The sequence below is a fragment of the Aquarana catesbeiana genome, linkage group LG07, assembly GCF_042186555.1.
Source record: "Aquarana catesbeiana isolate 2022-GZ linkage group LG07, ASM4218655v1, whole genome shotgun sequence".
In the NCBI taxonomy this organism is placed as follows: Eukaryota; Metazoa; Chordata; class Amphibia; order Anura; family Ranidae; genus Aquarana; species Aquarana catesbeiana.
The window spans coordinates 317,384,725-317,411,899 of NC_133330.1; the positions used below are offsets into that span (position 1 = coordinate 317,384,725).

General features: G+C 42.9%; 1 protein-coding gene across 1 annotated transcript in view; it reads right to left on the reverse strand.

Annotated features, from left to right (window-relative positions):
• The window catches only part of TNNI3K (TNNI3 interacting kinase), a 459,065-nt gene that overhangs the window by 339,959 nt on the left and 91,931 nt on the right, over window positions 1-27,175 (reverse strand). The window contains exons 11-13 of the mRNA XM_073592079.1: window positions 26,301-26,450; window positions 16,151-16,237; window positions 6,696-6,752 (exon numbers count right to left, since the gene is read on the reverse strand). Coding sequence (XP_073448180.1) covers window positions 6,696-6,752; window positions 16,151-16,237; window positions 26,301-26,450 — 294 coding nt within the window. The remainder of the gene's footprint in view (window positions 1-6,695; window positions 6,753-16,150; window positions 16,238-26,300; window positions 26,451-27,175) is intronic.

Consider the following 27,175-nt stretch of genomic DNA (forward strand, 5'->3'; position numbering starts at 1 on the left):
CAGATGACCACACTGGACCACCAGGGATGCCACTAGGACTACCAGGGAAGGGGGCAACATGTGGATGGCCAGGTATGTACCCCATGGGCATCCACATGTTCAAATGAATGCCCAATATGTGCCAATCAGTGCCCACAAATGGGCACTGATTGGCACCAGTATGTACTAACAGACATCAGTGATGCCCAGCAATGCCACCCATCAGTATCATCAGTGCCACCCATCACTGACATAAGTGCAATCCATCAGTGCCACCTGTCAGTGCCCATCCATGCCCATCAGTGCCCACCTATCAGTGCCCATCAGTGCCCATCTGTGCCACCTATCAGTGCCACCCATAAGTACCCATCAGTACCACCCATAAGTACCCATCAGTGCCGCCTATGAGTGCCCATCAGTGCCGCCTATGAGTGCCCATCAGTGCCACATATCAGTGCCACCTATCAGTGCCCATCAATGCCACCTATCAGTGCCCATCAGTGCCGCCTATCAGTGCCCGGCATCAGTGCCACCTCATCAGTGCCACCTCATTGGTGCCACCTCATCGGTGCCCATCAGTGCCGCCTTATCAATGCCCATCAGTGCAGCCATATCAGTGCCCATCATTGAAGGATAAAACATACTTATTTACAAAAATTTTTAACAGAAACTAAGAAAAACTTTTTTTTTCAAAATTTTCGGTCTTTTTTTATTTAGTGTGCAAAAAATAAAAATCCCAGAGGTCATCAAATACTACCAAAAGAAAGCTCTATTTGTGGGAACAAAATTATAAGAATTTCATCTGGGTACAGTGTAGCATGGCCGCGCAACTGTCATTCAAATTGCGACAGCGCTGAAAGCTGAAAATTGGCCTGGGCGTGAAGGTGTCTAAGTGCCCTGTATTGAAGTGGTTAAAGAAAATGACAGAGCAGCAGATTGAAAAGGAAAAGTAATTTTTAATAACATTTAATTACAATTTGGGTCCTTTCACACAGGCTTTCTGATCAGGTCCGCCTGTCAGTTTTTCAGGCGAACCTGATTGGACCCCCTTTGGTCTCCCCTATGGAGCGGCGGATGTCAGCGAACACACATGTGTCCACTGACACCCACTACTATCTAAACCGATCCTGCCCACAAAATCCAGACAGATGGTTGTCCAATTTTCCATCTGTCTGGCGGATCGGATGAAAACAGACAGGCATTCCGTTTCCCCATAGGGGAGAGCAGGACTGTGCCCATGTCCGCTCTGCACAGGGGAGCAGAGAGGACCTAACATCCGCCTGCTCAGCGGGGATCAGCAGTGCAGTCCTCTGCTGAGCAAGCGGATTCCGTTAGGCGGAGGCGCCCATGTGAAAAGGGGGCTCAGGTCGCAATTGTTATTTTTTATTTGCTTCCCCCATGAAAGTGGATTTACCCTTTAAGGAAGTGACAGCTCTGGGCTTCAACAAAATGGGGGGCCTCCAGCAAGAAGAAACCGGAGCACTGCTGGAGGCAACATACAGCACACATAAATTTTGGTAGCATAATTATTAATGTGGAATCAATGTATGTTTGTTAAAGATCCTTAGTTGTTATCAAACTGTTATGGGTAAAGTTTCGCTTTAAAATGCATGTGAAATGCACATTCAAACATCTGTTAAAATGCACATTCAAGCCAATGTAGAGGTGTGAATGCACCCTTAAAAGCAGAGCGACTTGAAGGTGACTTCAACTAAATGCTCCTATTCTTCTATTTGGATCGGTAAGTGTTTTGTAACATATGAAGGATCTCAGAGGGCTTCGGAAACATGCTCCTCTTTTATGCCCATGTGTATCGAGTCCCGGATTCCAGATGTCATTTTCCAGTGTATGACTGAATCTGACTATCTGCAGTCAGCCACACAGGCACTTGGGAAATACAGCCCCACGTTTTATAAAAGCAGCATTACAAAGCTGTGATATTCCCTTATTTGTGGCTGATATATTATAACCTTCTGTAACCAATTCCTCTATATTCTAAATTCTGAACATAAAGCTGCGAAATATGTGAAATACGGATGTTAGTAGACGTCTTCCAGACTGGAACTATGCCCACATGAAATCCCCCAACATGTTTTCCAGCTATTTACCTTGCAACGCATCTGTCACTGTTACAGATCACTCCTAATGACAATCTGCTTGGAATAAGCCAATGTAATATTTATGTCTGTGGCATATTAACGATAGTGAAGTATGAAGAGCATTAATTAGATGTATAGTTTGGAGAGAGTCTCCCCTGACTAGGGTTGGAGGTAGGAAAGCTTGTACAGTATGTTAAATGAAAATAATGCTGGCAAGAAAATAAAGGTAATAAGGGACAATGCAACAGAACAGAGCCTTCTGCGGGGAGAAGGGGGCTATAGGACAGGAGGAGCCATCTGTGATATCAGGGGGGCCATGTGAGTGGAGGAATCATCTGTGGGTAAAAGGGGATTAATAGGAAGGGAGGGGCCAATTGAGAGTCATGGAAAAGCCACAGAAAGAGAGTGACCATCTAGGGGAAGGGTATCACAGAGAGTGACCATCTAGGGCAGGGATATGCACTTAGTGGACCTCCAGCTGTTGCAGAACTATAAGTCCCAAAAAGCATAGCAAGACTCCGACAGCCACAAGCATGACACCCAGATGCAGAGCATGATGGGACTTGTAGTTTTGCAACAGCTGGAGGTCCGCTAAGTGCATATCCCTGTTCTAGGGGAAGGGTATCACAGAAAGAGAGGACTATATGGGGATAGTTGAAAGTAACAGGAAGAGTGGGCCATCAGGCCATCTAGGGGTAGAGGGAAGCCACAGGAAGGGTGGGGTCATGAGGAGGTAGTGGAGAAAACACCAAAGAGGGCGAGAGTGGAGGCCCATATGGGGGTAAAGGAAAGTCCCAGAATGACTGTGCTATCTGAGTAAAGAAGGGAGCCACAAGAAGAGAGCGGCCATCTGGGACAGGGATGGAGGCATAGAAATAGAGGAGTCAACTTGGGGTAGTGTTGGGAGGGGGAGCACAGGAAAAAGAGGGTCATCTTGGGATAGGAGGGAGCTGCAGGAAGAGACAAGAGACATCATGACATTTAGGAGTAGAGGAAAGCCACAGGAGTGTGGCCATCAGGAGGTAGTGGAGAAACACAGAAAGAGGGACACTAGGGAGACCCCAGGAAGAATAGTGCCATCTGAGGGCAAAGGAGACCCAAAGGAGAGTGTTATCTGAGGGTGGAGGGGCAACAGGAAGATAGAGGACATCTGGAGGAAGAGTTGGAGGCACAAGAATGGAGGAGTCATCTCAGGGCAGAGGGACGGGGACGAGGAGGGGGGGTGTCAGCCGGTGGCATGGATCGTCAGTAAAACACGTTCAAAACCAGAGCATTGTGATATCAATTGCCCCTCCCCTATGCGTTACACCACAGGGTCACGTGGCTTCCTCAGCATTTTTTCACTTTTATGCTTTTATAGTGTGGTGCGCTATAAGCACCCTCTATTGTAAGTGTTCATTTGGTGGAGTTAGAATAAAGTATAAGTCATTTTAAGAAAACAGTATAAGCACTATTGTTTGGCACTTTTAACTACCTTTTATCTTTGCAGACATTTACCCCAGTCCCAGAGGGACATAATCGCTTTCTGACCGAACTGAACTGTAAGGTCACATAAATTCAGGTGAGAGCACACCCATTGGAGGGGGAGCACAATAAACACAGGATTATGAGCATGGCATGAAATAATTTGGAGAAGATATAATTGTGAAGAACGTTGAGCACTTTCCTTTGGCATTTCATATTGGATTGCATGGATTGATTATATTCTCAAGGACAATATTGGTTTTATGATTTATGGACATTATCATATGATCATTTTTGGAATGTATTGTCACTGGTAATTATAGATTCATTAATCATAATACTCTTAATACTTAGGGTTAGGAGAACTTTTCATTTAATAGCAGTATTTATTTGGCATAGCACAGCACATACAGTACTTTGAAATTTTCCACATTTTGTCATGTTACAACCAAAAACGTAAATATATTTTACTGGGATTTTATGTACTAGGCCAACACAAAGTGGCACATAATTGTGAAGTGGAAGGAAAATTATAAGTTGTTCTCCAAATTATTTACAAATAAATATGTGAAAAGTGTGGCATGCATTTGTATTCAGCCCCCTTTACTTTGATACCCCTAACTAAAATCTAGCGGAACCAATTGCCTTCAGAAGTCACCCAACTAGTAAATAGAGTCCACCTGTGTGTAACCTAATCTCAGTATAAATAAAACTGTTCTGTGAAGCCCTCAGACGTTTGTTAGAGAACCTTAGCGAACAAGCATCATGAAGGCCAAGGAACACATGAGACAGGTCAGGGATAAAGTTGTGAAGAAGCAGGGTTAGGTTAAAAAAAAAATATCCCAAGCTTTGAACATCTCATGGAGCACTGTTCAATTCTTCATCCGAAAATGGAAAGAGTATGGCACAACTGCAAACCTACCAAGACATGGCCGTCCACCTAAACTGACAGGTCGGGCAAGGAGAGCATTAATCAGAGAAGCAGCTAAGAGGCCGATGGTAACTCTGGAGGAGCTGCAGAGATCCACAGCTCAGGTGGGAGAATCTGTCCACAGGACAACTATTAGTCGTGCACTCAACAAATCTGCCCTTTATGGAAGAAGGATAAAAAGAAAGCCATTGTTAAAACAAAGCCATAAGAAGTTTTTAGTTTGCAAGAAGCCATGTGGGGGACACAGCAAGCATGTGGAAGAAGGTGCTCTGGTCAGAAGAGACCAAAATTGAACTTTCTGGCCTAAAAGCAAAACGTTATGTGTGGCGGAAAACTAACACTGCACATTACCCTGAACACACCATCCCCACCGTGAAACATAGTGTTGGCAGCATCATGTTGTGGGGATGTTTTTCTTCTGCAGGGACAGGGAAGCTGGTCAGAGTTGACTGGAAGATGGATGAAGACAAATACAGGGAAATCTAAGAAGAAAACCTGTTATGCCCTGTACACACGGTCGGACTTTCTGACGGAAAATGTGCGATCGGAGCTTGTTGTCAGAAATTCCGACCGTGTGTGGGCTCCATCTGACTTTTTCCATCAGAATTTCCAACACACAAAGTTTGAGAGCAGAAAATAAAATTTTCCGACAACAAAATCCGTTCACGTGTGTAGACAAATCCGACGCACAAAGTGCCACGCATTCTCAGAATAAATTACGAGACGAAAGCTATTGGCTGCTGGCCCGTTTATAGTCCCGACGTACGCGTTGTACGTCACCGCGTTCTTGACGTTCGGAAATTCCGACACCTTTGTGCGACCGTGTGTATGCAAGACAAGTTTGAGCCAACATCCGTCGGAAAAATCCGATGGATTTTGTTGTCGGAATGTCCGATCAATGTCCGATCGTGTGTACAGGGCATTGGAGTCTGCAAAAGACTCGAGACTGGGGCGGAGGTTTACCTTTCAACAGGACAACGGCCCTAAACATACAGCCAGAGCTACAATGGAATGGTTTAGATCAAAGCATATTCGTGTGTTAGAATGGCCAAGTCAAAGTCCAGACCTAAATCCAATTGAGAATCTGTGGCAGGACTTGAAAATGACTGTTCACAGACGCTCTTCATCCAATCTGACAGAGCTTGAGCTATTTTGCACAGAAGAATAGGCAAAAATGTCACTCTCTAGATGTGCAAAGCCGGTAGAGACATCCCCAAAAAGACTTACAGCTTTAATTGCGGTGAAAGGGGGTTCTACAAAGTATTGACTCCGGGGGGCTGAAGACAAATGTACCCCACACTTTTCACATATTTATTTGTAAAACAGTTTTAAAACAATTTATCATTTTTTTCCTTCCACATCACATTTATGTGCCACTTTGTGTTGGTCTATCACATAAAATCCCAATAAAATACATTTACATTTTTGGTTGTAACATGACTAAATGTGGAAGATTTCAAGGGGTATGGATACTTTTTCAAGTCACTGTATATAATTTAACTAGCTAGTTATACCATGACCCAGATAAATGAGAATCATCATAGATAACAACAGATGTAGTGAAAAGATGCTGTTTTTAGAGTGTTCGTTAGACTGTCTAAACTGATAAATGGTACAATTCAACTTTCACTGTTCCCACCAGAATGAACAAAAGAATTAAAGGACAAGGATGGAATTTTTTTTCTTGAATTCCATGGAAAGGAACAAAATTCTAATCATTGGATTCGCTCCCAGCTGAGAAAATCTTAACTAGTCTTATGCTCTGGCACTCTGCCTGAAGGTAGAACTTTCGTTTTATGAAAATCGGGACACCGACACGGTACTTGAAAGAAAAGCCGTCCAAAATTTGTTGAGTCCATGAAGGCACCCTAAATTGGTCAGACAAGCGATTTTTTTTATACTTATTCATTTAAACATTTAAGCAAAACTCTACAGATGTAAGACCAGCATTATTAAAAATAATGCATCTACATGTGGCAACAATGACTAGCAACAAAAAAGCGTTTTTTTTTTTTTGTTTTGTTTTTTGCACAGGGCCCATGTGAGATCTTTGTCTGTCACTGAAGATGACACGGGTATGGATAAAAGGGTCTTTGGCTTGGGAACAAATGCGATAACGGTTATATACACAGGCGGTCGAAAAGAAGAACTGAAGGCATGCCTGGTAATCTGCTTCACAGACATAAAAACACAATCACATTTGACATAGGAGTGCACAGTACCTTTAGTCATGCTCTTAATCTTCCCAAGAGGGGACGGGACAGAAACATAGGAACCGTCTGCAATACACAAAATAATATTAACCCACGCATAAGAAAATGACTAAATAGTAGTATTTAAAGAACGTTTAAAGTATATGTAAATCCAAATACATTTTTACTACATTCAACATCAAATCTCACTGTATATGCTTTTGTTAAGTAAATCCTTTTTTTGTGAATGTGCAAAGTTTCTTACCTGGGGATCCTGCCAGTAACAGCACTTCCTGTTTCAGGCTGACAATGTTAAGCCGCTGCTCTACAATTACCAGCAGCATTGTCAGCCTGCCATGTGCACTCCTTTAGTTGGTCATTGTGCTGCCTATTAGGTCAATCCGATAGACAGGGGTGTTGCTAGATCTACAAAAGATCTGGGGCTAGAGCCCATAGCAGCGTAGTAAAGAAAGTCATACGCTCGGGCGGGCATACACATGTATATACAGTAATATACGTGTGTGTGTGTGTATCCCCAGAGAGCCCCCCACTTGCATCAGGGTCCCCAGAGAGCCCCCACTTACATCAGGGTCCCCAGAGAGCCCCCCTACATCAGTCCCCAGAGAACGTCCCCTTTGCACCAGGGTCCCCAGAGAGCCCCCACTTACATCAGGGTTCCCAGAGAGCCCCCACTTACATCAGGGTTCCCAGAGAGCCCCCACTTACATCAGGGTTACCAGAGAGCTTCCCCATTAAATCAGGGTCCCCAGAGAGCCCCCCTTAAAATCAGGGTCATCAGAGAGCCTCCCCCTTGCATCAGGGTCCCCAGAGAGCCTCCCCTCCCCTTGGAGACCAATGCAGAGACTCGGGGCTATGAGCCCCAGATTCGGGGCTATAGTCCCAAAAGCCACCTCCTAGCGACGCCACTGCCGATAGGCAGCCCAGTAAACAACAGAAGGAGCTTGCAAGTGCCATACATGGATTGATATTGGGCCAGTTCAGCAGAGACTGGCTGAGATTCGATCCATCTATTTGTTCATCTAAAAGCCTGTTGGATTTTTTTTTACATGCGATAATGCTGCCTGCTATAGCCAACTAGTGGTGCACGGAAATGAAAATTTCGGTGCCGAAACGGAAAACTCAGGATGCACCTGGCCAAAACCAAAACTGTTTTTTTTTGTTTTTTTTAAATATATGTATTTTTTTATAAATACTTGCATTATATTCAACTTTAATTAATATCATGAATTTAAATGAATATGAATTAATTGTCAGCCATTATCGGCACCTTTTAAAGCAGTGTTAAAAATCCTGCTTTATGCATTTTTGGTGCATCTTTGGCAAACCACACCATAAATGCACCTTCTTATTGAAATGCATTGAAAACACAGCAAGAACCCATCAAAAATGTTTTAGATGTATTTTTTGAGTCACATGACCTATGTATTTTTTGGGTCACACAACATAAGCAAGGTAAAATTGCGTCATAATCGTTGTAAAATCGCATCAAAATCGTGGCAAAAATCAAAGACGTTTTCGGCACTTTTTTTTCTTTCGGCACAGTGCTGAAAACCCAATTTTCGGCCGATCATTTTTGGTGGCCAAAATTTTGCTGCATCACTCTTATGCCCCGTACACACGATCGGACTTTACGGCATACTTGGTCCGGCGTACCGGATTTCGTCGGACAATTCGATCGTGTGTGGGCTCCAGCGGACTTTGTTTTCTCAAAAGTTTGACGGACTTAGATTTGAAAATGTTTCAAATCTATCTGATGGACTCGAGTCCGGTCAAAAAGTCAGCTTGTCTGTATGCTAGTCCGACGGACAAAAAACGACGCTAGGGCAGCTATTGGTTACTGGCTATGAACTTCCTTATTTTAGTCCAGTGTACGTCATCATGTACAAATCCGTCGGACTTTGGTTGATCGTGTGTAGGCAAGTCCGTTCATTCGGAAAGTCCGTTGTAAAGTCCGTCAAAAAGTCCGCCGGGCAAAGTATACCGTAAAGTCCGGTCGTGTGTACGCGGCAATAGCCACTAGTAGTACTTATTTCAGCATGCCAGCCCGGAAGGCTCCCCATGCGGCTTCCCGGCAGGACACTGCGGCAGGAGGCATTACCCCATCAACACTGACTGTATTGATGGTGGAATCCAGCGATTTTCTTTCCTTCCACCCATGGTGGAAGGAAAGAAAATCAAATCATTTATGGGCTTCGTAAAGCGGAGTTCCACCCAAAAATGGAACTTCCACTTTAAGGGAGGTGACCCCTTGACATGCCACATTTGGCATGTCATTTTTTTTGGGGGGGAGCGGATACCCTCTTTTTAGAGGGTTCCAGCTCCCACTTCCTCTCGGCGCACCACGGCACCGGAAGGGAGATCACCTCTCCCCCCTCCCTCTCGACAATCTGGTTCACAGGTCCCAGATGATTGCCCGGCAAGTCATGGCACACCCCACGGCTCACGCATGCGCAGTGGGTGCCTGGCTGTGAAGCCACAGCCGGGCGCCCACAGTGACATTGCAGACATTGTCGCAGAGAGGAGGGGGAGAAGAGCGGGGCTTCGTTCCCCCGCATCGCTGGACCCTGGGACAGGTAAGTGTCCGATTATTAAAAGTCAACAGCTGCAGTATTTGTAGCTGCTGACTTTTATTTTTTTTTTTTAAGCGGAACTCCGCTTTAAGCTTCTGCCTTGTAACTAGCAGTAACAGCAGCATTCTCAGCCCGGTATGTGAGCTCCTTCATTTGGCAGTTGGGTTGCCTATCTGATAGGCAGTCTAAAGACCAACTGAATAAGCTTGCATGCCAGGCTGACAAGGCTGCTGCCAATTGCAAGGCATCGGCTTAGCATTTTCAGCTGGAAACAGGAAATACTTTTGTTGGCAGAGGCAAAAAGATTTGCAAAAGATTCACAAAAATGATATGCTTGGAAAACTGTACACAGAGAGCCATGATGCCTAAACACTGAAAAAGAAATGTTGAGTTTACATACATTCCAGGCAGAAATGTTTTAAAGTGTGGAAGGGTTCTATAAACTGCCAGCTGCTTATTGCTGTCTGTGCACCCATTGTGGAGATTTCTTGGATTCACACCAATGCAGGTTGCAGTTTGCGTATTGCGGGTGCATTTTGCATTTTCTTTTGATCCATTGAAGTCTATGGAACCAAAAACCAGAAACAAAGTCCCTGGCCCTTTCCATAAAATGCACAGATGTGAACTACATCCATAGGAAACCATATTAAATAGACTATAATGTGTTTCTGCAAAACTGAAAACGCACTAAAAAAATGCATAGGTGTGAACCAGGGCTAAAACCCTAAAGAAAGTTTAAACCCTTCCCTGATGTATTAAGAAAAATCATATTTTTATTCCCAATTGTTCCCCTATTGGAGATATTTCCCATAACCAGAATAGGAAAAGAACATTTCATCAATAGGGACACAAAAGCAAAAAATTAAAAAAGCCCGACAAATGTTCGAACCCTTTACCACTCCAACAATAAAAGACTCTGCTTTTACAAAAGATGTATTTTCATTTTCATATTACAATCCTTTAACTTTATTATAGCAGTGGTGGAGTATTGTACTGTGCTAACCATAAACTGCAAACTTTCTGCATTAACTTTATTATGTAAGTCTTTACAGCAGCCGATATTCACCCTCTCTCCCGCTGGGTCAGTTTATCTCAAGTGCTTTTTTCTTCTCTTATGTGAAGCGCCTTTAGAAAGAAATTGACAGATATATTCACACTTGCTGGAAGGCATCTTAAGGTAACCAACTACATTTTTGAAAGTTTCTTACTTATTTATAAGATTGAATAGTACCCAGTTGTCGCCATTGGCGATCTATGCATTGTCACAGGTAGGGTTTGTTTAGTATTATGACACCCGTGAGTCCTGGCCTAGGGCAGGAAGGTTCAATGGGACAGCAAAAAAGCCTCAACATTTAGAAATTTACGATACCTTATTCCTTAATTTTGTTTCAAATCTAAAAAAGTATTGTTTTTTCATAATTTAGCTGTAGACATTTGTAACTAAATTCAGCAAGAGAGAGTGTAGCACCCTCTACTTAGGTTGGTGCCAGAGGTAAGATATTTTGGTGAGTGCAGGTACATTTAGGCCTGATTGTTTTGATCTGTGTGGGCTGGGAGTGGCTCAGAGTAGCAGCTGTGACTCACAGACAGCATCACTCCACTGTGACCTCCCTTTTCCTTCTAGAGGATTCTAGAAGAGAGGCGGGGAAGAGAGATGGAGCTGTCTGGGGTGTCTCAAGAAGCCCTGACCAATCCCCAACTAGGATTACAGGGGGAAGGCCTCCTTGAAGAACCTAGGTTCAGCCCAGCTGGGGAGGAGTTGTCGGGTGGAAGAACTGAGGATGGAGAACTAGGCTGTCAGGGCCTTTGAGGGAGTTCCCCAGTCTGGGGGGGGTGACCTTGGGCCTGGGACTCGGGTGCAGGATGGATCCCTTCAAGAACTGATGAAGGATCTGAACAGGAAGCACAGAGAGGAGTCAGCGAGGGCAGCAGGAGTTAGTATTGCTGGGCAAGTCTTCAGGAGGGAACCACCGGTTTGCAGCCGGGAGGGCTGGTGAGTGACATGTGCTATCGGGAGGACTGGAGAGGCATGCCAGAGAGGACAGAGAGGAAACAATCAGATCTGGGTGTGGAGCCAGTAGGGAGGATTGCAATGTCATGGGAAGTGAAGTCGGGCAGCTGCAGCCAGGAGGGCTGGCAGGGCTGGCAGGGCCTGAAGACGGCTTACTGGGAGCAGTAGTCCACCATTGGACAGCTAGCACTAAAGACTTCCTATTCTATTTTTGCTACACTAAAAGGGATCCATGATTCCTGCCTGCAAAAGGCAGTTGCTGACGCCTGACTGAGTCAGAGTTGGGCCTAACCATGTGCTAGCTGTGCCTGGAGTAAAGTGTTGTGCAGGAGAGAGAAAGGGAGAGTAACCGTCTTCAAGCAAGAGATGTGCTGGAGGAGACTGGAGTAGCCAAGTGTACATAGTTGTCCCAACTGATTGATATACAATCAACCAATTGCTGTTCTATTGAGCATCCCATATATTCCTATCCCTATCCAAGTTCAAATCACTTAATAAAAATACAAAACAATCACATGGACTGTCCATTGTCTCAGAAGTGACTGGGAAGTGAATGCCGGGCTGGGCAGGGTGACAGGTGGGCCACATCACTTAGTAGGTCCTACGGGGGCACCACTACAAGAGCTATAGGGGGAATCAGGTACAGGGGATTTTGAGAGAAGGCACAAGGCTCTTTACAGTTCAGGAACCATGAAACCATCTCTCCTTTCTCTTGCTTGGTGGCTTGCAAGTTAAAGAGGGTGCGTGACAATCGTAGCAAAACAGCACTGTGTTTTTAGGTGCCTTTAAAATGAATGGCATCTGAAATGTGCGTTGTGCGATTTGTCATTTTACCACAGCGTTTTGAATCGCGGGCAGAGTCTATGTGTGTGTGCGCCTTTTTTGTGAACGGAGCCTTAATGCTGGGGTATCTACCTGACACTCATAAAAACTGAAGAAGTAGCTTGGAGAAGCTTCGACATGTCTTCAACATTACAGAACAAGTCCGGGTTGAATGTGACTAACTACCACTATGTATGCACATATCAACCAAGTGAGGGTCCATTCACCCCTGGCTGTTTTCCAGTAGTAAATTGCTTTCATTTTATTATGAAAATCTATTTCAATATGAAACCGATTTACTTCTATGCAGCTAGGAGTACATCTACACACTACAGCTTAGTGCAGGTATAATAAAAAACACCGACATGTCACATGACCGGCACAAATATGAACCTTCACAGATATTATTATTATACATTATTATACAGGATTTATATATATGATATGTACATATTTAAAGTGTACATATAGCCCACACTTTTTTTTTCAGTTTTAGATTAGAATAGAGACAGGTTTGAATTTCTGTGATTTTTGTATTGCTAAATAGAATGCAAAAATCATCCATCCCTAGAAATCATCCACTGTACATATATGGTCACACAACACTGGCTTAGCTTAAAAACAATTTGTAGAGAGCAATAATAATGAAGGCCTTTCCTTGCATCTATCATTCAAATCTGCTTGATCAAATCAAATTTATTATCCAGCACAATATGAAAAAATTAACAGGAAAAAAAAAACAGGAAAAAATAAAAATAATATAAAGTAAAAATGAACACAAGATTTAAAAAATACCCAAAATATATCACATAAACAACAAAAAATACAAACACGTTTAAAAACCCCCATAAAAAGGAAAAAAAATGTTTCATTAGGGTCATGCTAACATTTAAATGTTAATTCTATCCACCAATATTCCCATCTATTGTATCCAAGGTGGACATGGGGTGCTGAGCTTGGATCTTTTGTCCATAAATCAGACAACATTAGCGGTTCTTGATGACTGAACCCAGGCACCCCCACCACGAAGAGGAGCCTCCACTGGGAAATCTATATGAAATCAAGAAACAGAGTACCAGCCAGTCATTTATTGCCGATAAAATAGAGACAACGGGATCATAAAAATGTATCCAATGCGTTTTAGGATCTATCCAGGGCCTGGATAGGAGAGGGAAAAATTCCCTATAGAACTATAAAAACTCACGGAACATGTTCTATATCTGTGGTTTCCCAACTGCGGCCCGGGGGCGGATCCGGCCCTTTGCTTGCCTTTATCCGGCCCTTGAGGCATTATTCCTGCCACTGACACCAACAATGGGGCATAATTCCTGCCACTGACACCAACAATGGGGCATAATTCCTGCCACTGACACCAACAATGGGGCATAATTCCTGCCACTGACACAAACAATGGGGCATAATTCCTGCCACTGACACCAACAATGGGGCATAATTCCTGCCACTGACACCAACAATGGGGCACCTTTCTTGCCACTGACACCAATGATGAGGCATAATTTATTGCACTGGCAAAAAAAATGGGGCACTATTCCACCCAGTGACACCAACTATTTCTCACCATATACCAAAGATTGGGCATTGCATACTCCCACTGGTCACAGTCCGACCCTCCTAAAGTCTGAAGGACTGTAAACTGGCCCTTTCTTGAGAAAGTTTGGAGACCCTTGTTCTATATCAAAAGAGGAATGTTATTAGTGGCAATGGACATGTGCTTGGGAGACATATGCAATCCGATAGGAAGCTTTTACATTCTTTTGTAACCCTGATGAAGAGGGGACTGTTTGGCCCTTCCAAATGCATTGGATACCTTTCATCATATCTTATCTTATCTTTCATCTGGTAGAAATGAACAGCTGTGAGTGATATATGCAGGGCCACTGCAGCTTGAAGTAGAACAGTGGGCAAAACTTTTTTTTAAATTTTGGGTAGAGAAAAGGAGGGCTATAACTCCTGCCAGAATGTTTTGTCCCATTGCGGAGATTTCCTTCATTTCCTGTCCCATAGCCAAACAGGAAGTGAGAGGAAATCCCTGAAAATGAAGGGAATTTTTTGGGAAACCCCAGCTCACCAGAACTCATTGGAAGATTTCCCTACTACTACTTCTCTAGGGACAACCCAAAATTTGTGACTTTCTTTTACTTTCACTTTTAATGATAATGGTACACAGGACAAATAGAGAGGGGGAATCTCCTTAATGGTGGCACAGACAGAAATAAAAACTGACAGGGGTTCTCATCCTTCTGCACTCTATCCAAAACTAAAAAAAAGTTTTGCCTTTAGTTATACTTTAAGGCCCCTTTTACACAGAAAACTCCTTGAAGCAGGATTCGCTTGCTCAACTGGGAATCTCTCCACTGATCTCCGTTGAGCAGGCGGATGACAGGTCCGTGTCTGCTCTGCATAGGACACAAACCGGTTTTGTCTATGTGGCAAACGGATGGAAACGGACCGCCTTTCCGTTTCCATCTGATCTGCCAGACGAATGGATAATAGGCCCCCCCATCTGTCTGTTTTGGTGGACAGGATTGGATCAGATGGCGGTCGAATGTCCAAGAGACTGGAGGGTCCAATCAGGTCCTCTTGAAAAACTGACAGGCAGACCTGATTGGATCGTGTGAAAAGGGTCTAAGGCCTTTATTATTACTGCTCCTTACAATAGGTTTGTATTGCTTTTTGTGTCCCACTGGAGTGGTGTACCCTCTCTATTTGTCCCGTGGCTACTGTCATCAAAACAAAAGGGAGTGGGAATTACACATGTGCAATTTGTTTCGTTCCAAATTCGTTTTTTAACAGATTTCGACAAATTTGTTAATTTGGAAATTTCCAAATTAACGAAAACCCATCAATTCGAATATTCGAAAATTTGTAAATTTGTATATTCGTACATTTGCACATTCGTAAATTCGTACATTCGTAAATTCGTACATTCGCACATTCGTAAATTCGTACATTCATAAATGCATACATTCATACATTTGTAAATTCGTAAATTAGTAAATTCGTGAATTTGGAAATTCGAAAATCTGAAATAATAACTAATAATAACTTAATTATTACTAACTATTAAATTATAGGTATTGTAATTTCCTTTCAAATTTGACTGTCAGTGAACGTAACACATACAAATTTATCCGAAGTTACGAATTATCTGAAATAACGAATGCCGTATCCAAACGAATGGAACGTAATTAATTAATAATAACAAATAACAATAATAATAATAAAAACTTTTTATTATTATTTTTTATTATTAATTTGTTCCGTTCCATTTGTTTAGATGCGGCATTCGTTATTTCGGATAATGCTTAACTTTGGATAAATTCGTATTTGTTACGTTTACTAACAGCCAAATTTGAAAGGAAATTACAATACCTATAATTTAATAGTTAGTTACTATTTCAGATTTTCGGGTTTTTGGATTTTCAAATGTATGAATTTACAAATTTACAAATTTACGAATGTATGATTGTACGAACCTGCGAATGTACGAATTTACTAAATGCGATCATAACGAATGACCCGAAAAACAAAAACGAATGAAACGAAAACAAACACATTTTTTGGCAGTGCACATGTCTAGTGGGAATTCCAAATTATACACTGGTCATCAGATTAGGAGGTGAGGGAAAAACATCCAATTGAAGCAAAAGTACTGATGACAACTGTCTAATAGAACAGAGATTGAGAGAAAATCTCTCCACGGTAAGAGAAATGTCCCCACTAAAAGGAAGTAAAGGGAAATCTCCCTAATGTCACAAAAAATGGCAAAAAAACAAACTGATAAGGGTTTTAAACCTTTTCTAATTTAAAATTGAAAACAAATAAAGTTTTGGTATATGCTCACTTAAATTTGTTGGCCTGGCCAGTATTTCGCAGCAGCTAGTGACATCACTGTGGCTTAAGCCACAAAACTGGATCGTCCTGCAAAATGGCTACAGAGTGAAGTCAGATAATGCCAGTCAAGGCACCCCAGCCGGAGGACAATGGGTTGTCCTTGCCTGACGTTCAGCATTATAACAGAACATATGGATATTAATTACCTCCACCGGGCTGAGAGTATTCATTGCATGGAGATTCATCTTGAGGTCGCTTATAATGTTTCAGCAGAGTTACAATTCCGTCATGTCCTGAAAAACAAGGCAACCGGATTGTCAGTGAGATCCTCACATGCCATTACAACCCTCGTGGGCAGCAACTGTCCGTGACATCTAATGAGTCTTCACTAATGTGCAGCCATCAGGAATTACAATTCATCACTCTCTCTGGGGGGGCGCTCAATATCCAACGTATGACCCTGTGTAATATTGTTTTTCAATCTCTCCCTTTGCACAATACAGTAACATTAACATTGTATTAACATCAGTGACATAACAATAGAAATAAAATATAACACAATGCTTAATTTTCCATATAAAAACTGCTCTACTGACCTCTGTATACTTTAAAATGTAATCATTTACTGAAAGAAAAGACAGAGTGGCCATAATTAAAGGTCAACTCCACTTAAAGTGTATGTGTGCTACATTATATAGTCAGAAGTATTGGGACGTCTGCCTTTACATGCACATAAACGTTAACAGCATCCCAGTCTTATGCCCTGTACACACGGTCGGATTTTCTGACGGAAAATGTGTGATAGGACCTTGTTGTCGGAAATTCCGACCGTGTGTAGGCTCCATCACACATTTTCCATCAGGTTTTCCGACAAAGTTTGAGAGCAGGCTATAAAATTTTCCGACAACAAAATCCGTTGTCGGAAATTCCGATCGTGTGTACACAAATCGAACGGACAAAGTGCCACGCATGCTCAGAATAAATAAAGAGATGAAAGCTATTGGCCACTGCCCCGTATAGTCCCGACGTACGTGTTTTACGTCACCGTGTTCAGAACGATTGGATTTTCCGACAACTTTGTGTGACCGTGTGTATGCAAGACAAGTTTGAGCCAACATCCGTCGGAAAAAATTCATGGATTTTGTTGTCGGAATGTCAGAACAAAGTCCACTCGTGTGTACGGGGCATTAGTCTGTAGGGTTCAATATTGAGTTGGCCCACCCTTTGCAACTAAAACAGCTTCAACTCTTCTGGGAAGGCTGTCCACAAGGTTTAGGAGTGTGTCTATGGGAATGTTTGACCATTCTTCCAGAAGCGCATTTGTGAGGTCAGGCACTGATGTTGGACAAGAATGCCTGGCTCGAAGTCTCTGCTCTAATTCATCCCAAAGACGTTCTTTTGGGTTGAGGTCAGTCAAGTTCCTCCGCCACAAAACTCACTCATCCATGTCTTTATGGACCTTGCTTTGTGCACTGGTCTAAATCATTTGGTGGAGGGGAGATTATGATGTGGGGTTGCTTTTCAGGGTTGGGCTTGGCCCCTTAGTTCCAGTGAAGGGAACTATTAAGGCGTCAGCATACCAAGACATTTTGGACAATTTCGTGCTCCCAACTTTGTGGGAACAGTTTGGGGATGGCCCCTTCCTGTTCCAACATGACTGTGCACCAGTGCAGAAAGCAAGGTCCATAAAGATATGGATGAGCGAGTTTGGGGTGGAGGAACTTGACTGGCCTGCACAGAGTTCTGACCTCAACGCGATAAAACACCTTTGGGATGAATTAGAGCTGAGACTGCGAGCCAGGCCCTTTCGTCCAACACCAGTGCCTGACCTCACAAATGCGCTTCTGGAAGAATGATCAAACATTTCCATAGACACACTCCTAAACCTTGTGGACATCCTTCCCAGAAGAGTTGAAGCTGTTATAGCTGCAAAGGGTGGGCCAACTCGATATTGAACCCTACGGACTAAGACTGGGATGCCATTAAAGTTCATGTGCGTGTTAAAGCAGGCGTCCCAATACTTTTGACAATATAGTGTATGCACTCTGTTATCTCAGGGATTCTTATAAGCAAGGTCGCACTGGTGGTGGATGCTGCTTGATGTGGTCATTTTTAACGCGGCCACAAAAGATGGTTGTCTCTGGCAGTAGGACCACCTGTATGGGTGTGGGCATACCACACAGGCAGGCGAAGTGCAGCACTGCTCTAAGTGACGCCAAACCTGCACTTTTAGCAGGCTCCACGTTACTGAAGAGGCTTTGTGACAGGCGCAGTGGCCAGGCAGGGAGCTCAGTAATGCTGGACCTGTGCTTTTATCAGGCTCAGCATTGCTAAGCTTCAATGAGAATGGAGTGACCCGTATGGCCACTCCTGCTTTAGTACTGCCCTCCAATTTGCCACCATGAGTGCCACCTGACTTGACCTCATGGCTGGCATTGCCCTGGTCATAAGACCTGCCCGGTTCAGCTCTGTGAAATACAGAACACCCCCCACCCCATTTTGTGTAGAAGAGAAAATGGGAGATATTCTGTAATTCTTACACACTTCCTGTACTAGGGTGACAATGCTGCTCCTCCACAGATAGTGTACAATGAATGAGGGTTGTTATCCTAGGACAGGAAGTGTATTACCGACAGCATAACCAAAATGAAGGAAAAGGCAGAAAATAGAAAACTATTGCAGCCAACACATCTAAGAGTTGGTAAAATGTCACTTCCTTGCAATATGGAACTAGTCCAAAGCACTACCCAAAATCTTATCCAAGTTCAGTTTCACAGCTTTCTGTGCCCCTCTCAACCATCGGCCTACTCACTAGGCCAGGGGTCTCCAAACTTTCTAAGCAAAGGGCCAGTTTAATGGCCTTAAGGCTTTAGGGAGGCCAGACTGAGGCCAGTGTGAGTAGAAAATGCCCCAAGATCTCTGCCCCATCATTGGTTTTAATGGGAGAAATAGCACCCCATTGCTGGTATTAATGGAAGAATAGTGCCCAATTGATGATGTCACTAGGGGGAATGGTGCCCCATCATTGGTGTTAGTTGGTGAAATCGTGCCCGAGGGCCAGATAAAGGAAAGCAAAGGGCCTCATCTGGCTTTTCTCTAGAGCAGCCATTCTCAGCCAGGGTTCTATGTGACCTTAAAGTTCCTCGAGGAGTGGCAAGGGGTTCCTTGAGCAGTGGCTAACTGACCTCCCATCTGATGGTGTTTGCTTAGTGAAATAAAGAAAAAAAACATGGTTAATGGGACTTTGAAAGGTGCATAGAAGAAGACTGAATAACTACTAAGTAACATCTTGCGTTTTATGACATTGCATTGTTTTCTGATGGTAGTCATTTAGTCTTTTATGTGACTTAAAAAAGATGTATGGGTTTTTTTTTTTTTTTCAGAATCATACTTACCTAGGTGGATGCAGCATCGGTCCGATGTTGCATCTGTCCCCCACCGGCTCTAACACTGAGAACCGAGCGATCAAACATTGCCAATCGCTCAGTTCTCAGAGGTCCCTGAGTAGAGAGCTGGTGACTGTCAGCCACCGCTGTCTGCTTTGTTCCTTCCCCTCGCTCACTTAAGTGCTGGGCTGTGGTGGGAGAAGCCAGCTCAGGCTCTTACCTGAGCTGGGTGCCGGTCCAGCCATGTGGGCGGATCCCGACTTCATTGCTGCGATCTTGCCCCAGCCTGGAAAAGCTCTGTGACGTCAGCCGACAGCAGGCTTCAACCTGCTGTCTGCTGAAAATGGGTCACAGGAGTGCAGAATGAACTGCTTTCCTGTGATCCACAGAAGTAAAGCCAAACGAGCTTTGGCTGTACTTCTCCTTTAAATGTCCCATTCACTATGGGTTTTTTCTTTATTTCTTCTTGCACTAGAGATGTTGGCACATTGTAGCTTTGAATAAACCTTTTACATTTTTGGTATCTACATAGTTCCAGGACCAACACCGCATGGCATAGCCAGCAGAATGACTGCAAGGATGTAATTCTGGCCACCTTTTTAAGGGGGCATTCTACCCACTTCCCACCACCAATGTAAGGGGATTTTCCCAATGACCCCCCCCCTGGATGGACTAATCTGACGGGGGGTCTTGTGAGACCTGAAACTTATTTCAAGGGTGGAGTAAAAAAGTTGAGAAAGGTCGCTCTAGAGAATACTCTTATGTGCAAACCGCCACTAGCCTGCATAGACGCTTTATGTGGCTTGCCCCTTTTTGTTTTCTGTGTCTCTATTGGATAGTAAGCCTGTCCATCACAGTAAGGGGCCAGTAGTTAGACATGTGCACTGCAGAAAAATTAGTTTGTTTTCGCTTCATTCGTTTTTTGTTTTTTCTTCATTTTTCGGTTCATTCATTATGATCGCAATTCATAAATTTGGAAATTTGAAAATAAGAAAGAAAATCCAAAAACTAACTAACTAATAATAACTAACCATTAAATTATAGGCATTGGAATTTCCTTTTAAATTTGTCTGTTAGTGAACATAACGAATACGAATTTATCCGAAGTTACAAATTATCTGAAATAACGAATGCTGTATCTAAACCAATGGAACAGAACTAATTAATAATAAATAATAATAATAACGTTTTTTATTATTATTACTGTTATTTATTATTATTAATTCGTTACGTTTCATTCGTTTAGATGCGGCATTCGTTATTTCGGATAATTCGCCATTTCGGATAAATTCGTATTCGTTACGTTCACTAACAGCCAAATTTGAAAGGAAATACCAATACCTATAATTTAATAGTTAGTAATGCTGTGTACACGCGGTCGGACTTTTCGGCTACAAAAGTCCGACAGCCCGTTCCAACAGACTTTCGACAGACTTTCGACGGACTTGCGGCGGACTTTCTAACGAACGGACTTAACTACACACGATCACACAAAAGTCCGAAGGATTCGTACCTGATGACGTACACCGGACTAAAATAAGGAAGTTGATAGCCAGTAGCCAATAGCTGCCCTAGCGTCGTTTTTTGTCCGTCGGACTATCATACAGACGAGCGGATTTCTGGGTTCGGCGGAGTTACGACGTAAAGATTTGAAGCAAGTTCCAAATCTAAAGTCCATCAGATTTGCGACTGGAAAAGTTTGCTAAAGGTCCGGTGGAGCCCACACACGATTGGATTGTTCGCTGGATTTTGTCGGTCGGAGTCCGTCGGGCCAGTCTGGTCGAAAAGTCCGACCGCGTGTACGCGGCATTATAGTTAAGTTATTATTAGTTAGTTATTATTTCAGATTTTCGAATATTCGGGTTTTCGGATTTTCGAATTTAAGAATTTTCGAATTTACAAATTTTTTAATTTACGAATTTGCGAATATTCAGAAAAAAAATTGTCAAACGGGTTTTTTGTTAATTCGGATATTTCCAGAATTAACAAATTCGACTAAATTAGTTAAAAAAAGAATTTGGAACGAAACGAATTGCAGCTGTCTACCAGCAGTGCAGTGCTGGAGGCAGGAAGGGACAGGCAGTGGCAGCAACTACAGAAATAGGTCCTTTTTAGCACAGTAGATCATCCCACTATTCAGGAAGAAAATAGATACAGTATAAGATTTTTTTTTTTAACATGTACACTTTAAAAAATATAGATTCCCTTTTTTTTGTAGAATGAGCCATGATGCTCACCTTACAGACAAGGCCAAATATGTCGGCAATTGTGCTGCTTTCTTTTATTATTGTATTATTAATAATGTTCTCTCTTGTCCATAACTGACACATAAACAATTGCGTTTATATTAGTTTTTTTTTTTTTTTAGTGGTTCATATAGTCAGCCCCTGGCAGCTAAACTATATTTCATTTCATCTCTGGCCACTGAATTTAATCATATCACCATCTGTCCAATCTCATCACGCTTTTTTAAGTAACTTTTAAACGATTTTGTTGCTGAAAAACTTCTATTATCAATATAATTTGAGAGCGAAAAGCTTTTTCATGCGGTGATCTTTTCAACGCGAGAACAATAATATCTGGATATTAGACTCTGGGGCAATCACCTACCAACTTTCATTGTCTGCAGGGACAACAACTAGATTTAAAAGCGCACTGTTGTTAGAACCGAAGAATCACCACAAAACATAATAGTAGTGTTTATAATTAGGGTTGCACCGATGCCACTTTTTAAAGTACTGATACATAAGTACTCGCCGATACAAATACTTTCTCTTAATATCATGGGACAGTGGCATTAATATGCAGCACCAATGACGGACTGCGTCAGTAGTTTTTTAATGTTTTTTTATTTTTTTTTACAATTTTATTTTTTACAATTTATTTATTATTTTTTACAGTGTGTTTTTTATTTAACCTATTAAATATTTATTAAAATTCTTTATTTTTTTTACTTTTATTTTATTTTTTATCAACCCTGTTGAGGGGCTTTGGTGAGATATCAGGGGCATCTCCCTTTCCAGACAGGAAATAGGACTGAGGACACAGATTCCCCAGTCCCTTTCTCTACAGCCTCAGCTGCACTGGAGATGAATGGAGAGGATACAGAGGCTCCTCTCCATTCATAAACTGAAGCATCGTAAACACAGTTTACAATGCTCAGTTATGAATGGACAGTCAGTGATCATTGACTCTGTTCATTCAGAAAAGGAAGGAGCCGGTAAATTACAGATTTACCGGCTCCTTCCTCCGCTCTCCATCCTGACAGATGGGGCGGAGGGGGCAGAAGAGCACCGAGGGGGACCGGAGGAGCCTGGAAGAGTACTGAGGAGGATACAGAGGGGGAATGGAGGAGGATACGGGGACAGTCAGGGGTGATTGGTGCGGCGGTGGGGGGAGTTACAAGCACCGATCCCCCTGTATAGATTTCAATAAGGCAGCTAAAAGCAGCGGGAGGGAGAGGAGGAGAAGTGGCTGTCAGCTGCTTTTTTGAAATCGGTGCAACCCTATTTATAATTATTATTTTTAGTCATAATAATTGTGGTATAGTTGTTCTTTTTTTTTTTGCTGAGCTGCACTATTAGGGACACCATCCACCCTGCTTTGGCAGAATCCCCCTGCAGGACAGAGAAAAACTCACCAGCTAGCATGCAACTCTGGCAGGCTGGATAATGCTGGTGACTTAAGCTGGCCATACATAGCTCAGCTTGTTTCGTTCAGCCAGTAGGCTGAAAGAAAAAACTGAACTGGTTTCCCCATCCACACATTTGAGGCGGATGGGAGAATCCCCTCCGTTGCACTATTGTATTCTGACAGCAGGGGGACTCCTCCGCTTTCAGAATACACAGATCAGTGCTGCAGCCGCTGATTATGTGGCTTTTTTCCAACAGGTCCGTTCAACAGAAATTGATAGATAGATTGACTTCTGTTGAGTGACAGTGGACACACATGGATCAAAATTTGTCCGGCCCCTACTGAACCGGCTGAATTTTGATCCATCTATGGCCACCTTTACATTCTGGAGCAATTGATCGATACTTTGCTCATCCAGCCAGCAAAGGAGCAACACATGCAAACCAATTTTAGTGATTTACTAGTGTTGTGTGGATCTACAGCACTGACATTGTGCAAGGCTTTAGCCTCGTTTATTTTTATGAGAGACTATGTGCCATTTTGTTGCTGAGCCTCCATGATTGAAAGAATTGAAGACTAGTGAATGAGTGGTGATGAGCCATGAACAGCAAGGCTGAGAAGTAAAAAGTCTAGAAGATGCTGAGCGTTCTCCAGCCAGGAAATGAGGCGGGCCCTATCTGACTTGCTGCAACTTCCAATGCACACTGTGAGATGTTTACAGCGTGCATGAGAAGAATCTGTACAACTATGCAAGACTGAAGGTAAGGTTGGAGTTCACCTTTAAGGCTGGGTTCACATCTCCTTGCGGAGCAGCCCACAGCAGAATTCGGACCTGAAACGGACCAGAAGACACACAGGACTCCTGTGAAATTCCCTTCGCAGCCATCCCGGAGCTGTGTAAACCGTCTCCATTGAGAGTTGTAACAGGCTCCTAACATTAGATGTGGGGAAACCCACATACAATTCACAATAGTATGAACCTAGCCTAAAGGGTTAGTCAACCTAAATTAATATTTTAGTAATAGGAGGAACAAAGTGGACAGAATGAGCAGGGAGTCTCAGGTATACAACAACTACATCTCCATGTTGTAATCCTGACTCTTGCATGGTCTTGCATGTAATCAGGAGAGGACTGAGAACTTTTGGCTTGGAAGGAAAACACAACCAACTGGCCTTTTGATAGTAAGGACAGATTCCTGCTGGATACAGAAGGTGATCCACAGAAAGTATGTCCATAGCTTCCAACTGTCAAGGATTTTGAGGGACTGTCCCTGATTTGGAACAAAGTCCCTCTGTCCCTTTTTCCTCCTCATTTGTCCCTCATTTTGGTCTGATCTATATAGTTGTAAATAAAATGCACTGCTTATCTATCAGGAAGTGTTTCCAGCACTAAACCTTTCATCCAATTTCTAAATTGCTGCATTTGTAAATTCCAAAAGCCAATATAAAGGAATAGTAGTGGTAGAAGAAGCACTTACGGGTTTCAAAAATCATTTTTTTTGTACAATTCTCCTTTTAAGGGGGTGTGGCAGGGGGTGTGTCCTATGCCTACATACTTTTGCTAATAGATGTCCCTCGTTCTCATCTCAAAAAGTTGGAAGATATGCTTGTCATAGAGGTTGGTGGCCATGATGAAAGGTGTAGTGTTGTTTAATTAACATGGTTTGCTGTAACACACCTTTATACAGTATATGCTAAAAGGATGAAATGTAAAAGAAGAAGTACTTTATGGGCTGTACAAAAGACTGCCACTTTGTGAAAAGAAAGTGAAATGATAGAAAACTTCACTTTGCCAGCTGCTGTGATTGTAGGTCTTGGTAGGAAGCAGATAGCGATATAACTCCCAGCAACTTGGCACTGACTGCGGTTCCTGCTCTGACTGTGGTCTGAATGGGGGTAGATCACCACTTAGGGGCACCAGCCCAACATACATTATCTGTACTGGCCTGAGAGGAAGATGACCCTCAGACCCCTGAGGGGGGGGAGACCCCTTGTACATAATTAAAGAGGAACTTTAGCCGGGTCTACAAAAAATAAAAGTCAACAGCTACAAGCATTATAGCATTATAACATTTTCAAAACAGGTAATACCAGCCCATGGAGTCCAGTATTGTCTTGGTACAATCTAAGATCTTCATAGCCCGTCCTACTATCCTGGATTTGGGAGCCAACTGTGATTTCCTGATCAGTCACAGCTGACTCTCCACTGTACATGCACAAGATGAGCAGATTGGAGGAGACCCAAAGCCTCATGGGATGTGTGACGTATCCGAAAAGGCTGTGGGTGGTGACCAGCAAAAGTCAACCTCCCCTAGGTGAGGAGTAGGGAAGTGGATACCATGGGAAAGGTACCTGCTATAAAAAAGATTATATATACAGTATACTTTACAAATGTGTTGAAAGGAGGGCCCAGAATATGCAATCTACAAAAGGAGAGTGAAAGTCTGCATATAAAACTAAAGCCAGCATCCTGCCATTCAGAAACCTTGATCGAAAAACTCATGGGAATTGTTCCCACCAAACAGTACACAGCAACGGTCCTGAAGAAGGGGGCAGTCTATGCCCTCGAAACATGTTGGCTTGATGTACATGTTGCTAATTTTTAATAAACATCCTCGAACCATATTTTGGAAGTCACATTTCATTGGACACCGGGTGCTCCTTTTTTTTTTTATCGAAGTCTACAAGCTGAAACGACCTTAAGATCGCACAGAAAAGGCAGCGGCCCAATCCCTGAGAGGGCCCATCACCACCATCCATCACTGGGCACTATCCACCAGAAGGCAGTCCTTCCTTTTTTGCCCAGAGGAATACCTACTCAGGACCAGTGACCAATGCAGTCAGTCCAGTGTGGTCTCCAAAACAATAAAAGAATGTCAAGCCAAAAACATTTATCATTCTAATGGAGCCCCAGATAGCTGTGAAAACTTGACAGGGGTTCTAATCTTGTCCCGCTCTATCAAAACCTAGCAAAATGTTTTTGGCTTGACGTAAATTTTAATGTCACAGCATTTACACAGCCAATGTGAATAACCCCTGTAATGTGCTTAATATGTGTATTTTCTATGATCGTTCGCTCCTTTTAGTAGCCATAATGTAGTATTTTCCTGATTGCAGTATTTCTGGAAAATACTACATTATGACCTCTAGATGGAGATGAAGATTATAGGAAATACACATATTAGGCACATTACGAGGATTATTTGCGATGGATGTGTGGAGACATGTGCACAGCACTTTTCTTTTTAGAAGTAGACCCCTGAGTAACGCTAATTGTTTGGCTGCTAAACAATCACTGATAAACCACCTATATAATCACAGCACTCATATACCTCACCTTTCTCATAAGCCCACATCAGACAGGTCTGCTCATCCTTCTCTCCACTGGATCTGCTGGGATCACAGGCGACTAGATTCATGTCAGCTCCGTTGTCCAATAAGAACTGTACCAAACGTATGTGCCCATGGTAGCAAGCGCAGTGTAATCCTGCAATACAAACAGACAGAAGGGTCCAGAATTATTAGGAATGCCATTCGGAGGAGAATTTAATAATTGTCTGCAGTGTTTTGTTGAACACATTGTAAAGCATTTGAAAAGGGTTTCCTCCCATTGAGATGCTTTGCACCATGCTCAGCAAAACAGCCAGGGACATACACTATATTGTCAAAAGTGTTGGGACACCTGCCTTTACACACACATGAAATGTAATGGCATCCCAGTCTTATGCCCCGTACACACGGTCGGACATTGATCAGACATTCCGACAACAAAATCCATTGATTTTTTCCAACGGATGTTGGCTCAAACTTGTCTTGCATACACACGGTCACACAAAGTTGTCAGAAAATCCGATCGTTCTAAACGCGGTGACGTAAAACACGTACGTCGGGAATATAAACGGGGCAGTAGCCAATAGCTTTCATTTCTTAATTTATTCTGAGCATGCGTGGCACTTTGTGTGTCGGATTTGTATACACACGATCGGAATTTCCAACAACGGATTTTGTTGTCGGAAAATTTTATAGCAAGCTCTCAAACTTTGTGTGTCGGAAATTCCTATGGAAAATGTGTGATGGAGCCCACACACGGTCGGAATTTCCAACAACAAGGTCCTATCACCCGTGCGTACAGGGCATTAGTCTGTAGGGTCAATATTGAGTTGGCCCACCCTTTGCAGCTAAAACAGCTTCAACTCTTCTTGGAAGGCCGTC